This window comes from Cucurbita pepo, chromosome 13 (genome assembly GCF_057944985.1).
Source record: "Cucurbita pepo subsp. pepo isolate OVF chromosome 13, ASM5794498v1, whole genome shotgun sequence".
Lineage (NCBI taxonomy): Eukaryota > Viridiplantae > Streptophyta > Magnoliopsida > Cucurbitales > Cucurbitaceae > Cucurbita > Cucurbita pepo.
Genome location: NC_141810.1, coordinates 10900904 through 10919672, shown reverse-complemented (window position 1 = coordinate 10919672; position 18769 = coordinate 10900904). Strand labels below are relative to the sequence as shown.

Here is an 18769-nt window from a genome sequence, read left to right as displayed (position 1 = left end):
AATTAGAGACCATGACACGTGCATAGGCTAGAAACATATTTAATTACCTAGACTTAGGTTAGAATAGGTTGTTATGCCTTTCATGTTTTAAGTTTATTTAATTATCATTTTCAATTTCATTTCTGAATTATGTTTTGAACACGGAAGACCATGACAGTATTTTCCATAATGAAGTATGTTTATTCTGAACTTTATGATTTAAATGATGATTCTTTAAGAGTTATGTTCCGTATATGAGCTTAAACTAAGATGATAGTAGCGATTTTAGGTAGCTGAAACCTAGGATCGTCATAAGGGTCAATGTTGAGCCCACGCCAGAGCCTATTTTTGGTGTGGAAAGAAAGGTCACATGGCCAGGGACTGCCCAAGAGGTCGCACAAATAATCTTGGAAATCAGTAGATAGATCTAACCATTGCAGATCGTTCTACTCAGAACCGTCCTCCCGCAAGAGCTTATGCCTCTATTAGTAAGGACACTAGTAATCCTGATGCGGTGGTAACAGGTACAATATCTATTCTTGGTCAACTTGTTTTCCCACTGTTTGATTCAGCATCTACACATTCATTTATATCTATTATTTTCATCAGTTAAGCAAAATTTGTATTAAAACCTTTATTGCATGAATTCTCTGTTAGCACCCCGGCAAGGGTGGATTTGATTGTTGCTTATAGGGTAAAATATGGTTAAGTGATAGAATCAAGAGTTAGCTTCGAGGTAGACCTAATGGTAGTTGGCATGATTGTTTATGATGTAGTATTGGAAACGGATTGGTTAGCAAAAAATCATGCTAACATAGACTTTTACAAGAAAGAAGTGTTTACACCACCGTCCCAGACTAGTTTCAAATTCAAGGGTACATTTCGGAGAGTTATGCCTAAAGTGATATCAATGATGAAGAAAAAAAGTTGGTTTAGCACGGAGTGTGGGTTATATTAGCCAGCTCCATGAATACCAGAAAGGAAGAAACTCCCTTAGCCGCAGTGTTAGTTACAAATGAATTCCTAGGTGTGTTACTAGAGGATTTTCCAGGAATTACTCCGACATGAGATGTTGATTTTAGAATAGAGCTACAACTAGGTACCGATCCTATCTCTAAGACCCTGTATCGTATGGCACCAGCTGAATTGAAAGAACTCAAGACACAACTACAAGAGTTGTTGGATAAAGGATGGCTCGATGCGCTTGTACATTGATCACATGGAGCTGAACAAGAGAACATTGAAGAACAAGTAAACCCTTCCACGCTGTAGCACCCGAATATTTAAAGAAAAAAAAAAAAGAAATAAGTAAGCTTGCCCCTCCAACCATAATAGAGGTCCTCGAAACCCTAGCCCCTAGCCGTAAAGAAAGAAAAAAACCTAGAGAGAGAAAATTTGGGAGTGAGCAAGAAAATCGCTGCCGAAAATCTCATCGACCACCACTAGAAGTAGCCGCCAGCCATGATCTAATTGACAGGGACTTCTTCTTGGAAGGAAGAAGAAGATGTTGGCGTTCGGAGTCCCATTTTCTGTCAAGAGATCGAGAAAATTAGTAAAGTAAGATCTTGATCGTTTTTCTCAGATCTATAACTATCCGTTGTGAATCAAGGTCTGAAATTTTGATATGTTCATCTGGAGGGAATTCTCCACAATATTTAGGAAGGAAACTAGCCGGAATTCTAGTCCAAAGGTGAAGATCCGAGCCAATTTTCAAGAACGGAGGAGAGAGAAAATAGCTTTCAGGATCCGAGCCGATTTCCAAGAACGGTGAAGATCCGAGCCAATTTCAAGATCAAAGATTAAGACGTGTCAGCTTTCAGAACAAGGTATGATCATTATTAGTTCATAGTTATGTCTTTTGAACTCACTAATGTCTCTGCAGTGTTCATAGAACTAATGAATGAGTGTTCAAGGAATTTCTGGATACTTTTGTCCTAGTATTTTATAAAAGATATCTTGGTATACTCAAAGACAGATCAAGAACATCAGATGCACCTTAGAAAGGCTCTGACAATCTTAAGGGAAAACAAGGTTTATGTGAGGTCTCATTTATGGGGCATGTGGTATCTGAGAAGAGTGTGTCAGTAGATCCTAACGAGGTGGAAACGGATTTTAAATGGACTCGTCCAACCACTATTACTGAGGTACGTAGTTTCTTAGGTCTAGCAGGTTACTATCGACGCTTTGTACAAGACTTTGCCAAAATAGCTGCCCCTCTTACTCAACTTACTCGGAAGGGTGTGCCGTTCGTATGGATCGAAGATTTAGAAACAATTTTTCAAAATCTGAAAGATAAGCTAGTGATTGAACCAGTACTCATAATGCTCGACAGTACAAGAAGCTATGTTATTTACCGTGATGCTTCCAAGAAGGGCTTGGGATGTGTGTTGATGCAAAGTGGGAAGTCATTGTATAAGCAACTGAAGGACTATGAAAAAAACTACCCCACACATGACTTGGAGCTAGTGATGGTAGTTTTTGCATTAAAGATATGGCGACACTATCTATATGGAGAGAAAAATCAGATCTACACTGACACAAAAGCCTGAAGTATTTCTTCACTTAGAAAGAGCTATGAGACAACGGAGGTGGTTGAAACTGGTTCGAGATTATTACATCGACATCCAGTACCACTCTGGGAAGACCAATGTGGTTGCAGATGCCTTACGTAAGAAGACGACCCATTCATTGGCGTTAATCACGAGATAGCCCCGCATGCACACAAATTTCGAGCAAGCTAGAATAACGATAGTAGTGGAAGAAATTAGAGCACAGCTAGCTCAACTGATGGACCAGCCCACACTCCGACAAAGAATAATTGATGCTCAAGTAGGATACCCTGTGTTAGAAAAGATATTTAATGAGTTGACAATAGAGGTAGCTGCCGGATACTCCAGGTCATTTTTTGGTGGATTGTTGTATCAAAGTCGTTTGTGTGTGTCGATGGCAGAAGAGCTAAGAAACGAAATATTAAGTGAGGTGCATAACTCCCCATTCGCCATGCACCCTAGTGGTACCAAGATTTATCAAGACATAAAGCCATACTTGGTCGCGTAGTATGAAGAAGGATATCACGGAGTTTGTTAGTAAATGTTTAGTATGCCAGCAAGTCAAGGCACCTAGAAAGAGACTAGCGAGATTATTGCAGCCCCTTAGTGTACCAAAATGGAGATGGAAGAATATAGCCATGGATTTTATAGTAGGGCTAACAAGAATGTTGAAGGGTTACACGGTCATGTGGGTGATTGTTGACAGATCGACAAAATCAGCGCATTTCCTTCCTGGTAAAGCCACCTACACATTAGATAATTGGGCACAGTTGTACACGAAGAAAATTATTAGATTGTATGGAGTTCCTGTGTCAAGTATATCAGACTGAGATCCACATTTTACTTCGGCATTTTGGCATGGACTCCAGGAAGCATTAGGAACTCACCTAGATTTCAGTACGACGTTCCACCCACAAATAGATGGTCAAATGGAATGTTTGAACCAAATTCTAGAGGATATGCTACGTGCATGTGTGCTAGACTTCGCAGGTAATTGGGAATTGAAATTGCATCTCATGGAATTTTTCTATAACAATTGTTTTCAAGCAACGATTGGCATGACACCGTATGAGGCATTGTATGAAAAACGGTGTAGGACATCACTATGTTAGGATAAGGTAGGGAAACGTGAATTGGTGGGACCCGAATTGATCAAAGTTACAAATGATGCAGTGCAAAATATCAGGGGGAGAATGCGCACTACTCAGAGTAACGAATAGTTACGCAAATGTAAGCCGAAGGAATCTAGAGTTTGAAGTGGGCGACATGGTATTCTTGAAAATGACCCCAATGAAAGGTGTTATAAGGTTTGGACGCAAAGGCAAATTGAGTCCACGCTTTAAATGACCTTTTGAAATTTTGGATCAGATTGAACCTGTTGCATATAGAATAACCCAAACACCGTCTCTCAGCAATACATAACATGTTTCATGTATCCTTACTTCGAAAGTATATGGTTAATCCCTTGCATGTGATAGATTAGGAGTCCCTGTAGGTGGCAGAAGACTTACGTTACGAAGAAAAATTGCGGACGATCTTGGCACGTGAAATAAAGACTCTGCGCACTAGAGACATTGCTTTTGTCAAAGTGTTGTGGAAAAACCAACCAGTAACATAAGCCACGTGGGAACGAGAGAATGAGATGAAAGAGAAGTATCCAAAACTATTTCAGAGTGCATATACTTTCGAGGACAAAGTCGTTTACGAGGTAATAATATAACGGGTAAAAATAAATAATAAATAAATAAACATTCAATCTCGCCAAAAATCACATGATTTCCAGCGACGCATTTATTTCCATAAGTGAAGCATCTCACAACCTCTTAAAACCTCTCCATTCTCAAACCCTCCAACACCAATTCAGTCGTTTGTTTTTCTGTGAGTTTCAACCTGAAATCGAGAAAGAAATAGAGAGGGTTTTGGAGAAGAAATCGAGGGTTTTGTGCATCGTGAAGATCTCTGAATTTGGTGCTGAGTTTGGAGATTTAGGATCGTAAGGGTACCGTGGAGTTGTCATACCAACCTCCAGAAGACGAACCACAGTGGAAGTGTCAGGAAGTGCCATCAAAATCATTGGTCTTTGTAAAAAAAAGGGAAGTCGCGAGGGTTCGGTCATGTTTTCGAGTAAGGAAGACAAAGCGAAAGTTTCGGTCGGGTTCCATTATCCGCATCCAAATATCCACGAAGTCACGCTCTCTAGAATCCAAAAGTTAGGTCCAATCACTCCTCAGCCCAACTAGTCAGACAACGTCCATTGCGGCCTGCTCAGTTACTCATGGCCCAAACACACAATCACGACCAAAGCGAAGACGTCAGCTCAGTTGTAACACAATCTACCGCCCCATCGAACTGTACCAAAGACCCGATTACGACCTTCTCCTTCTTGAGTGCCACAAGTGGCCAGCACATGATCAGTTCTAACCGACGACTCCTTTCAGTTTGAAAATCAGAAATTCTTGGCTCAGCCGGCTCCGTATACAAGTTATATTGATTCCTAGGTTTCTGACGCTTTTCTGAAGCCATTTTTTTGACCATATTTAAGGAATTTGTGGTCATTAAGACGCCTATTTACTATGTTTAATTGACTTTAGGACTTATGTTGGAGTTAATCATCATGTTTAGCTAGGTCCTTTGGACACGAACACTATTCCGTTCTCAGCGGAAACAAGTCCTAAATATGCTATATGAATTGTTATAGGTGAGACTTAGATTATAGTTTCGAGGTGACTACCAAACTGTTAATAACTTCGGCCAATGACAACCAAGTAAGTGGCCTTACGGTTGAAGTTAGCTTATTGACTGATGTATGATGGTGCATGCCCGATAGCTTCTATATTTACCGTATTATATGTGTAATGCTTATGTTATGTGATGCTTCATTTGTAATACCCGAAGAAAGAGAAATAGAAATAGAAAAAGAAAAAAAAATAGGAAAAGTTGAGAGGGGCAAATAGGTAAATTTGCCCCTCCAACCACCTAAGGGGTCCAAACGAAACCCCATCCATAGTCCTGCAAAAGAGAGATAGTGAGAGAAAGGGGTAGAGAGAACCTAGAGAGAGGAGAAAGGATGAACCGCCGGAAGACTCACCGAAAACTACTGTCGGAGTCTATTCCGGTGAAGATCATGATGCAAGGAGGTGAAGATCATGCAGAGAGACTTTCTTGGAAGGGAAAAGAGAATGTGGGTGGCCGGAGTCCCATTTTTCATCAAGAAGTCGGAAAACCCGCAAGGTAAGGATCTTGAACGTTTCCTCAAATCTACGGTTTTCCTTTGTGAATCAAGATCTGAAATCTTGATATATTCATCTAGGAACAACTCTACGCATGATCTGTGAAGAAGTTTGGCCAGACCTCAACCCGAAGGCAGAGATCCGAGAGTCGTCCGAGAATGGTGAGCGAAATTCCGACCTTCTTAACTCGTCCGGTAGTTAAGCGAAAATTACGAAAAAAAAACGAGGACGTAGCCCGTAACACGATCTAAAACTTTGCCGAAGGAATTATGTCGATCCGATCTACGGATCGAAAGATATGAAAATCAGAAAAGAGGGTTGTGTTTCGGTTTTCAGAGGGCAGAGAAGAAAGAAGAAAAAAAAAAAAAAAAAAAAAAAGGAGTCGGCCGGCGAGCGACGGACGGCGGCGACAGGCGCCGGACACGCGTCGACCATCGGCTGGAGCAACGCAGCTCCAACGAGGCGTCGACACGTGTCGCCTGCAAGCTGGGCCGACCCGCGACTGCGTGGAGGCGGGCGCGCGTGCAGCCTGCGACTGGCGCATTCCTGTGCGCGTGGAACGGCCAATTTGGCCCGGTTGTTTTCTGTTTGCCCGATTTTTGTCCCGGTTCCAGTTCTAATATTGTTCTTACGTGAATAGGGACCTAATTTAAAGAAATCAGTACTTTTGGACACCTCACGGGCAAAGAAACGCTAGCAAAAAGGGCACGCGTCAATCAGGTAAGTCACCACCGGTATTTAGGAAGAAATACTTGTAGGGTTCGCTTGGATTGTATGTATGCATGTTAGTAATTTTGCCTTAAATTAGCTCTCCATGAATGAGATTAATCAGATGGATTGTTATGATGTATTGGGTGAATTATCTGAGTGTTGCTTGTATGCCTTAAGCTTCCGTTGTACGTATGCATGCGTTTAATTTATGTTAGAATTGTGTATTCCGTGTTCCGGGTGCTCGATGGATGAATTCACCCCATTGAGCGCGAACTTCGTGTTTTGGGTGCTGGATGGAGGCCATCGCCCTGTTGAGCCGGCGTGCCTAGTTTGCATGAATATTAGAATGTTAGAAGATGGTTGCATGCACACCCCGTTATTTTCTAGTGCCAATTTCTATGATAAGCTTAGAGAATTACTGTTAGGAGCGATATGTCGCTCCAGCCAGACTTAATTTTCCCCTAGGAACTTAGCGGTTCACCATGGCAAGAAAGTACCTAAGAGTGTTCATAGATTGCTAGCGTGAGAACGGTATCTATAGCTTCGTGGGAGGACCAAGGGTCCCTGATCAGTCCTTACTGCTCTTAGCCATTTCGCATGGGAAATGTGTCCCCACGTCGTACAGCCCAGTAGCTGCATGGGAACGGGTTGGGTCGCGCCCCCCATAGGAGGACTATATGGGCGTAGGGGTATTCAGCACACCCATAGGCTAGATACCATGTAGTCCTAGATAGCCATGTAGAGGTAGTGCCTCATAGAGAGATACCGACCATATCAGCTTGGCATAAGGAACCTCTAGGTGACTTATGAAAGGACGATGAACCGGTGAAACCCAAGGGGCAAGCCCCAAGAGACTAAGGTTAGAACCCGATGTCCTAGAACCGATTAGGAAACCGTGGGAGTTCTGTTAAATTAAGATGCGAAGAGAGCCTACAAGTAGGTGGCTTACTGAGTATAATTTTTATACTCATCCCGTTCTCCTTTATTTTTCTCAGGTGTTCGCTGGCTACTGGTCGAGGTAGAGGAGCGTTTGAGAGCTGTACAGTCACAGAGGGGGTCGTTCCGGAGCGTCAGTCCCTTTTCGATCTTTTAGAGTCTTTTGTATTTCATTTTATATTTGCAATTTCTTTTGTAATAATTAACGAACAAAATTTCTCTCTTTTGTTTTAATTCAAAGTATTTTTATCTTTTTACTTTGCTTTTCTTTTCTTTTCCTTTTGTTTGTTTTCGATTTCGTCTTTTTAGTCACGATTCGATTTTTCGAAGCCTCGAAAATCGGGTCCTGACATAATTGTTCTTTGTATTTTCATGAGATGTATGTCACGTATGCATGTATATAAATTACACTATTTTTACAAATTAATTGAAATGCCATGTATGAAATGTTATGTCTTACGTGTAGAATTTTGTGATAGACTATGACATGTTTGCAATGTGTAGATGTTGCATACATGAGTTATGTCAGGAAAGGAAAGAAAAGAGAAAGGAAATGAAATAAATGTTATGTTATGAATGTAAATTACAGGACCTCATGCATGTATGTATGTTATATGCATCGAGATACTTTTCCATTATCTTATGATAGTACGGACGCGTAAGTTTGATATTTATGTTCCCCATGATATCATGCGGGTCTTTCTTTTTATGTGGCATCCGGTGAAGTGTAATGCGTTGTGCCTGACCAAGTCAGTCCCAGGAGATACGTATACGAGGCCGCTTGGTGGGCCCATGTGCGCGTATGTAGGTCGTGTATGGAGAAGTACCATGCATCCAATCCTCCCTGGAATTGGAAAGAGCCTAAGGTTATGTTATGTTTCTAAAAGATAGGTCTAATTCATGTATTTTGTGTGATTGCATATCCAACCCCAACAGTGGGGTGACTATGAAATATTCAAGTCATGTGCTACCCTTCAATTTTTAGGTAAAGGTAAAATTCCTATTCACGGATGATGGTGAACGTTGGGAAGGCCATGGAAGTTAGATTAGGGCACGATAGGGCAGTAGTATGCTTTAATTTTAAATTAGTAGCTGATAGGTCACAATGTATTTCAATTAGTAGTTAATAGGTGTTTTTATTACCGTATAAGTTTTCATCAAAATTATGTTAGGTCTAATTTCATGTTTTGAACTGATTATCTAAGCCCATGACTTTAATTTAAAAAGGTATTTGTTATGAATTTTTATGTATGTGATTTAAGCATGCATGGGTTGACGTCATTAATTAGGTTAAGAAAAATTAGGGGCGTTACACCTCCAACTTGAACATAATTGGATGTGTAGTACTTTTCTACACGACCCACACGTGCAAACGTGAGTCCCTAGGCAGTTCGCACCCACTAGACCTATCATAGTTGGGCTAGTTGTCTGTAACCGGACGTCTAGAGGTCAGCAAACCCCTGAATATCATGCGAAGCATGATCATCATAATCATCATAGTCTACACGTTCGTACTCATCATCATAAATGAAGAAGTAACCTGTTGTATATGAACACACAATATACATGAGATCCCTATAATTTTCATCTTTAAACCATTCTCATGACACAACCCTATACATCACTCACACGGTACCCTAGGTAACATGCATGCATTGGTCTTTATAATTTCATCTTCATTAACATCAATTGGGGTTATGTCTTAAAAAACTCATCGTCATGATGCATCATGGCATTTAATACATACACATCATCTTAATATGGAATATCATCATATTAAGTCATTTACTCATCATGCATCTTACATCATTATGTTATCATGCTCATCATTATGTCATCATATCGTGTCATCATCTCATATCATCATCACATCATCGTATAATGTCATCACATCATCAATAACATCATTACATCATCATATAACATAAAACATAAATGACACATGCAAGGGCCACTAGGCATGTGTCGTCATACATCAGGTAAGTCTTCCAACCAAGCCGATAGTAAGACCACTTACTTGGTTGACCTTAGTCGACGTTCTTCCTAAATTTGAATACTTGATTACGTCCCTTGAAGTTGTTTCAAGTATGCTTAAGGTATTTCCTATTAGAACGTTTATTTCGTATCGTTAACCATACATTTTTTATTTAATTCAACTTGAACTTGGGATATAGGATGTTACACTGACCTTAATTGCCTTAGTTAAGGTTAAATTTATCTCCAATATGATCTAAGATGTAGGAATCGGGTCAAATTGTGAGCCGAATGAGTCGAGGAGCCACTGAGCTGCAGTCGGAGTCGAGCCGATGAAGTCGCGTGAGCCGAAGGAGTTGGTGTTTGCATTCACGACATGTGTCGTTGGGGGGGGGGGGGGGGGGGGAAGGTAACATGCACGTGGCTCGCGAGTCGGGGCGAGGTGCGGACTTTGGGTCGGTTTCACGACGCTGTGGGTCGCGTGTTGAGTGTGGGTTTGATGTGTTCTTCGTGATTGGGCTTGAACGTGGGCTTTGGGTCGAGTATAGAGGATTTGGGTTGCTGGACTGGACTGAGTATTGGGTTGCAGGTGGGTATCCAACCTGAATCCAAATCCCCGGATCTCGTCTTCTTCTCTCGACTGCACGTAAAATCTTTGATTCTCGTTACCTTCTTCTTGTCTTTCCTCCCACTCCCACAGCGTCATAAAGCCTTGGGTGTACCTACAATTTTAGATCCATGTTTCATTTCAGATTCCCAAAAAAACCGATGCTCGTCGGTGGTTCGCTCCTATACGATATCCTTACGTTGGTCCCTTCTTTTGTACCTCCTCCTCCAACTGACAGAAATATGTTAAGATCATAAAGGGGAAGTTGAGGAAGGTTTTAAAAAGAGAGGTGAAGTGGTCGAGTCGTGTGTAGAGATTCAGTTTGCCCTTGCCGGTTTGCGTTCGTCGGAAAGACACAAACAATCGTTCATCTTCCTCTTCGTCCTCTCTGCATTCTGCTATTGATGGCAGAAGAGTTTGGTTGTATGGAGCGTTTATGGATAATTTTGGTTTAATTTTAGGCCAATATTAGGTTTTCAATTTATTGAAGGTTAAAATGGGATTAAAAATATATATATATTATAAATATTGCACAACTAAGAACTATTATTTTAAAAAATTGCAATTTTATTTAACTCTTTTTCCGTATTTTTATAATTTTAGTCTAATATTAAAATGTTTATTTTTTTTCCTTTCTTTTTCGTGGGGACGGACACTCCTATGTTATAATATAGTTTCATTGTTGTTATGACAACAAATATATATTATAATTACGCAATCAAAATAATAATGATAATAATAATAAATTATTTATTCATTTAGGAAAAGATTATTTTAGAAATGCACACAGGGAAGTAGGACCCAGAAAGTAAAAATAATAAGAATCATATCCACAAACGACAAGACACTGAGTTAAATTTCAAAAGACCCTGAAAAGTTATTGAAATTACAAAAGTACCATTCATGAAAGTCAAAGTCAAATTAGTCGGACATTTAGCTGTAGGACACGACTCAGCAGTAGCGCTACTTGCCGGGACTGAGCTGTGGACTCTTTCAAGATCTAGTCAACGCTGCAATTTGCAACCTTGGATTACATTTTCTTTTTTAAATAATTACTTTAAACTTTCTCAAAAGAATCTTACAAATTTTTAAATTGAATTTTGAGTTTAGTTATAATAACTTATACATCATTCAAATTTTAATTTTTAAAATTTAGCTAAAAATGAAAATATTTATATATTAAAGATAAAAAAAATTATGATTAAAAAAAGAAAATAGCTATAATTTTAAAAAGTCAAATGGTTATCCAAAGAATTTCAAATAGTTATCCAACATGAAATTAAAAATATGTAAAATATCATCAACGGAAATTGAAAAAATATCACAAATAATACCTGAGATTATTGGTACCATACAAGTGTATTAAGTTAATTGTGACCTCCAAAGGAAAGTATTTAATGCAATGAACAAAGAACATTTAAAAAAAAATAAAATAAATAAAGTAGTCGGCCATGCCGTATTATCGTTAATACAGACGTAAGAAGTTTAAAATCTTTATTGAATAATAAAAAGAAAAAAATTTGAATTTTAAATCTTAAGTCTTAAGCATAAAACGTTATAAAACTAAAGGTTTAAAACCCGGAATACTTTAACCGTTTACATATTTTCCGCTGCATTTTTTGCAATGTGACGTAAAGAAGAGCCTTTTTATTTTATGAGTTTTTGTCTTCATTTTTATGCGTTTTAAGCAAATTTCCAAAAGAGTTACCAATCTTGAACCGATTCTGTTGAAGGTACCTTTTCTAAAGTAATAACGGGTCAATGAAATTGCATTTTAGCGAGGGAAATAGGACCTAACCGTTTACAAAATGTTATTTAGTTTAGTCTTTATACTAAGTTAACTTAATTGTCACTTAACCTAAAAACATATATTGTGTTTGTTTTATAACTTTATTTTATGAAAATTATCTATTAATTAAATGTAAGAGAACCCAACCCAATATACATATAGTTAAATAAATTATTTTAATATTAATTTCATTTATTTTAAACTTTACCAATTTTTAAGGGACTAAATGTTAATTTTTTTTAAGCAAAGTAAATTGAAAAAAAGAGAGAAAAAAAAAAAAAAAAAAAAACAATGAGGAGAAGAAGCAGCACGGAATACTGAGGGTGGTGCTTTTCTAGAACTCTAAAGTGGTTTTCGGTACTAAAAGCAAAAAAAAAAAAAAAATAAATAAAGAAAAAAGAAATAAAAGCAAAGCGAAGTAAAGAGGGGGGGGCGTGGTAAGTAGGTCCCATAGGCCATGTCATCAATCCGTGTCGCAACACACAATAAGCGAATGCTAGCCATGGGATCTTCACTCTTAGCTCTCTATCCCCAGCCGTCAGATCTTTCCTGCCTTTCCTCCCGATCCTCTCCTCCCCTATTTCCCCAATTTAAATCCTCCCCTTCCCTTCATCATCCTCTTCTTCCCACAAGACCTACAGTGTTTCTCTCTCAACTTCCTCTCTCTAAAATCTTGTCTGTCCTCGGTCTCCGCCGCCGCCGCCGCCATGGCTACCGAAGACCAGCTCAACAATCCCCCTCAGCCACCTCCTCCGGCTCCTTCTCTCCCTCACTACCCCGAGGTATCACTTTTTCTCTCTCAGTCTTTGCATTTCTTAATTTTTGTTTTATTAAAATTAATTTTGGGAAATTTCTTTCGCAGATGATTATGACAGCGATCGAAGCTCTGAACGACAAAAACGGAGTGAGCAAAACGGCGATAACGAAGCAAATCGAGTCCACATACGGCGATCTGCCCCCTGCTTTCACTACGCTTCTCGCCCACCACTTAGACGTCATGAAGCAAACAGGCAAACTCCTCTTCGTCAAAAACAACTACATGAAGCCTGATCCCAACGCCCCGCCCAAGCGTGGCCGTGGCCGCCCACCCAAGCCTAAAGTCCCTCTTCCGCCAGGCACCGTCGTTCCTCCGCCTCGCCCACGTGGCCGTCCTCCCAAACCCAAAGATCCATTCGCTCCCATTTCGCAGCCGAAGAAGAAAACCTCGACGGGAAGTGGAAGGCCACGTGGCCGCCCCCCGAAGTCTCCGAAACCTGCGCCAACGTCTGCTCCTCCTGTCGCCGGCCCCCCCAGAGGCAGAGGGCGGCCACCGAAGGTAAAGCCGGCGGTGGCCCCGATTGGGTGTTAAGTGGGAAAAAGAAAAACAGAGCAAGAGAGAGATAGAGATAGAGAGAGAAAAATATGAAATTGTTTAGGTTGTGTTTAGCTACTGAGAGCTCTCCGGGAATTGCTCTGTTTTTAATTTCTTTTTCCTTCTAATTTTAAAAATTTTTAATTTTTACTTTTTTTTTTTAATGTGTATTACGTGGTGGGTGATGTATGGCTGTAATTCTGGGTGGGGGGGTTAGCAGACTGTAATTGCATGTAATTTATTTTACCGGCTGTTAGGGCTTTTTATCTCTCCCCCTCTTTCTTTTTTTTTTTTTTTATCTCTTCAACTCAAAAAAAAAAAAAAAAAAAAAAAAAGAAAAAAAAAACCAGAAATTACTTTTAATATATGAGACCACTTTTTCTTTTTTATTTTCCCTCACTTTTAATATTTTATATCAAATTGCACAGCCTTCTCGTGGAATGGGTAGAAATAGCTTTTATTATTTAAATTCTAAATAAGGAATATGATTCCTTTAAATTAGGGTTGGGATTTATAATCAGATTGAGAAAAATATAGTAATTATTATTTTTATTAAGCTCATTAAAATCATGTACTATTTTTCTAATAACATTGAAAAATATAATAGGGAGATTGACACAAAACTAAAATTGTTAGAAATTATTTCATTTTTGGAATAATATTTAATTTTCAAATAAATTTAATTTGGGAAAAGCTTAATGATATAAATTTTAGGCTAAAACATCAAACAAATCCATATTTTGTTATTGGTTCTATTTTAATATGCTTTCGCTGTCTAAATTTTGAAATGGGTTTTTTATTGTTATCTTTTTTTTCCCTTATTTGAAAATTATTTTTATTATTTTACCGAGCTTAAAAGATTCAACTTTTAATTGCAGGGGAATGTCAATTTCAACGAATTTAAGAAATAGAATTACCAAAGGGATGATGTGAATGTCTTTGATAGGGGGAAACATTTCAGTATAAGTGGAAAAGAATTCGAGGGACGAAGGCAAGTCGGGTCGAAATTAGATAGAAACTTCGGCTAAGGTTAACCAAGTGGTTTTACTATCGACATGGTTAGAAATTGATGTGGTATGATGACATGTGTTAAATGCTTGATATGTGTGAAATGTTTATAAAATGATGTGACTATAATATGTTTGTAAAATGACATGACTATGATATGTCTATGGTATGATATGACTATTATATGATATGTTAATGTTATGACACATGATATGGTGTAATACGTTTTACGACATAATCCATGTTGTGATATGCTTTTATGGTATAATACAAGCATGATATAATATGATATGTCGAAGGACATGTTATGTGTATGATATGAATGATATGTCATTCAATCCTGATGAATGTCTTAAAAGCTATGTTGTAAAATGATATGATGCAAAATGAAAGGGGTTGCTTTACACGATTTAGTGAATAAAAATGTTGGGACCTCATGCAACATTGTATGTTACATGCATCGAAGAATCTCCCCTTTTATGATGGTACAGACGCGTATGTTATGAGGCAGGAAAACGATCATTATGTTTATCATAACGCTGCGATAGTCACTATTCCTATAAGAGACTGACAATAGCACTAGACCAAGAAAGGGACTCAGGAGTTGTGGAAACCAACTGGTGGGTTTATACTCACATGTGTGGATCGTGTGTAAAATGGTAAATGCACATCCAATTACCCGCTTAAGATAGTCACTTAAGAAAATAAGGATTAAAAGGATAGATCCCCTCAAGGATTATATGTGTTTGCAACTAACCCGAGTATTGAGGTCACTTACTGATATTTTTTAAAATATTCAACCCACTTGCTACATCTATTCTAGGTAAAGGCAAGACACCCTTGTACGGCAGACCATGACATCACAAATCAAGGCCAACACAAGTTAATGTTTTACGTATTTTATGTGTGGATATGCAATGTTTTACCAATTTTATATGTAGAAATAAAATTAAATACTTACATAAAAATATAAATAATATTAAAATATTTTAATACTATTAATTAATTAAAAATTATATTTAATATATTATGATCATGTTTACAACTTTTATAGGTAAAATTTTTAATTAATTAATTAAATGTAAGAGATTTTTTTATATTATTATCATAAGTTAAAATTAGTGTTATTTAATACATTGTTATATTAGTTAATTACTTAATCAATTATAATAATAAATAAATATTTCTTCATTAAAGATTACTTATAAGTAATATTGATAATTAAAATTTTTAATTTAGTTATTAAAAATAGTTAAATAAGTATAAATTAATTAGAATATTAATCATAAATTTTAAATAAATTCTAAACAATATATGAATATTTAAAAAAGAATTAAAAGAATTAATAATGATTGATTAAACCTGTACGAAGGCCATTGAAAAAATTGAATTTTAAAGTGTATTTAAAAAAGTGAAATTCTCAAAACCTATAAAATAAAGGCACCCTAAAAGTTTTCTTTATATTAAGAAAAGCTCTAATATTATATATATTCACCAAACAAACAATAGATTTTTTTAATGCTATTGTCAAACAATGCATTATTTTCTAGCATAAAATTTTCAATTTAAAGTAATTACTATTAGAACGATCTGCCATTCTATACTTAACAAATTGACAGCTAGTAAAGAACAAAACATGCTATAATACCCATGTTTAAAATATATAATGGAGTTTGGGGAAATTAGTAGAATAACAAATAAAAGAGAAATGAAAAGGAAAAACAGTTGCAAACAGTGTTCATGGTTACGACCGCCACCTACCTCGTCATGTCAGCCAGAGAACGCGTGAGGGAGACGGCAGAGGTGTTTAAGAGGGGGCTCAGGGGGAGCTCTGTCGAGAACTTGGAAGAATACCCATTACCGCCAGTGAAGAAATAAGCCCAGATTCGAGGCTATCCAGCGAGAGTTGAGGCACGATCTTGGAGAGGAACCATCGCCCGAGTGTGCTCGAGGGGGGATGTTGGGCTAATTTTGGAGTTGAAACACCCGAAGACTCAAGCCAAAGAGCTCGAATAACGTAAATATCATGTTTCAATTGTCAATTGAGAGGAAAATAGCTTTACCTCGTTCAACCAGGTCAAAGTCAAGAAACAGAGTTATAGGTTCGAGAGCAAATAGACCTACAAAAAAAGAAAAGAAGAATAGAGTCAAAGGAGCCGATAGACCTAGTAGAGTCAAAGGTTCAGGAGCTAATCTCAACCTTCGAGGCCACAATTCTTTGTTCGACATGACTAAGTTTAAGGCATGACTCTAATACCATGTTAGGAATCACGACTCTCCACAATGGTATGATATTGTACACTTTGAGCATAAGCTCTCATAGGTTTGCTTTGGCTTCCCCAAAAGGCCCCATACCAATGGAGATAGTATTCCTCACTTATAAACCCATGATCTTCCACTAAATTAACCAATGTGGGACTCACTCCCAACAATCCTCAACATAAATGAGTTACCATTTGAGTTTTTAGCCCCAAAAAAATATTTATAGAAATGGATTAGGACTTGGCTAGTATGATTCAAGGACGAATTGAAAATGAAAATAGATAACTAAGCCTAGAATTTGATAGATTTGACTAAAGTGCATGTTTTAGGAATTCTCCTATGTAGAATTTGACTTTGATCCATTTAAATGCATTGTTTGGATTATGACAGGTTATGATTTACCAAACTTTCAATTTTGGTCAACTTCTTCACATCATTCGATTTTGGGTTGTCTTGAAGGCAATCTTGACATTATTGGAAGCATTTGAGGTCACTATAACCATTGTTTGGTTAATCTAAGTTAATTTTGAGCCAAGGGTTGAGTTAATTAATATCGCTTGATGTATTGAATAGTATGCTTTGTCTTAACTTGATGTTGTGGGTCCACATAGGTTGAGTTGGACTTAGAGGAGCAGGACCAAGCTAGTTTGATGATAATCAGTAACTTCGGACTAGGTCAAACATGTAAGTGACCTTACTGTTGGCTTGGATAGATGACTGATTGTTGTTTGAACGACACATGTCCGACATATATTTTATGATTGTATATCATGCTAGGTTATGTTATGTTATGCTATGTCATTCTATGATATGATTATGCCATGTTATGGAGTTATATTATGTTATTAATAATACATGATACATAACCCTCGAAGCCATGTACGCTAATTATAGAAAATGTGCTAAGAATAATATATGCATAATTCATATGCACGTTATGTCATGGAAGGAGGAACGATTTGTATTTTAAAACATATGCCATGATTTTAAGCTATGAGGACCTCATGTTTTGATATGTGCCATGTGCATTAGGATGCTTCTACGTTGTAATTAGTATAGACGTGTACCTTTCAATATTTATATTTTCCATACTATCATGATTTTTGTATGAACGATGCGTACCGTAGACCCTACATGTAACAACCTAAGCGCACCTCTAGCAGATATTGTCATCTTTGGGCTTTCTTTCCCTTTCGGACTTTCTCTCAAGGTTTTTAAAACGCGTCTGGTAGGGAGAGGTCTCCACACCCTTATAAAGAATGCTTTGTTCCCCTCTCCAACTGATGTGAGATCTCACAATCCATCTCCTTTCGAGGTCTAGCATCCTCGCTGGCACACCACCCGGTGTCCACCTACGCGTCTGCTAGGGAGAGGTTTCCACATTCTTATGAAAAATGCTTCATTCTCCTCTCCAACCGATGTGGGATCTCAACATCCACCCCCTTCGGGGCCCATCGTCCTCACTGGCACATCACCCGTTGTCCTTCACCTTCAGGGTTCATCATCTCGCTGGCACACTACTCGGTGTCTACCCCCCTTTGGGGCTCAGAGTCTTTACTGGCACATTGCTTGATGACCACCCCCTTTGGGGCTCAATGTCTTTGCTTTATGTATGTCAGTCTTTTTTTATCATTATCTTTGAGTTTTCCCTTTCGGATTTCTCCTCAAGATTTTTAAAATGCATCTTCTAGGGAGAGGTTTCCACACTCTTATAAAGAATGTTTCGTTTCTCTCTCCAACCGATGTGGGATCTCACAATATACGTGTCAAATTTTATGATTGTATGTCATGTAATGTTATGCTATGCTATGCTATGTTATGTTATGCTATGTCATCATATGTTACGCTATATTATGCTATCATACAATTATACTATGTTATGGAGTTATATAATGTTTCCAATAATACATAATGTGTAACCCTTGAAGCCATGTATGTTAATTATGAAATATGTGATAAGAATAATGTATGCATAATGCTTATGCATGTTATGTCATGAATAAAAGGTCGTACAATTTGAATCTTAAAACGTGTGCCCTCATTTTAAACTATGGGGACCTCATTCATTTGTGTGTGCCATATGCATCAAGATAATTCTCCGTTATGATTAGTACATATGTGTATCTTACGAAATTTATGTTTGCCATGATATCATGCGGGCCCTTTCCCTCTGTGGTGTCCGACGACATGAGAGCGCACTAGCTCGACGAGCCAGGCCCAGGGAGTACGTATACGAGCCCACTTGGTGGGTCCATGTGCACATGCGTGAGCTGTGTGTGAGGAAGTACCACACATCCAACCCTGCCCATGGTAAAAGGACAGGTCCCGCCATGATTACTTATGTATGCATTTTTTGTCACGACCCAATTTTTT

The 18769-nt window shown here is 38.1% G+C and overlaps 1 protein-coding gene and 1 long non-coding RNA gene across 2 annotated transcripts; both read left to right on the top strand.

Annotated features, from left to right (window-relative positions):
• Window positions 1-1291: 1291 nt before the first annotated feature.
• Window positions 1292-10466, top strand: LOC111808363 (uncharacterized). Its single transcript, XR_015411585.1, has 2 exons — window positions 1292-1805; window positions 9641-10466. It is a non-coding gene; the product is annotated as an uncharacterized LOC111808363 (long non-coding RNA).
• A 1920-nt stretch (window positions 10467-12386) lies between these two features.
• Window positions 12387-13161, top strand: HMGA (high mobility group A). Its single transcript, XM_023694290.2, has 2 exons — window positions 12387-12557; window positions 12638-13161. The coding sequence occupies exons 1-2, from the start codon at window positions 12483-12485 to the stop codon at window positions 13121-13123; spliced, it is 561 nt and encodes a 186-aa protein (XP_023550058.2). The 5' UTR covers window positions 12387-12482; the 3' UTR covers window positions 13124-13161.
• Window positions 13162-18769: the final 5608 nt, after the last annotated feature.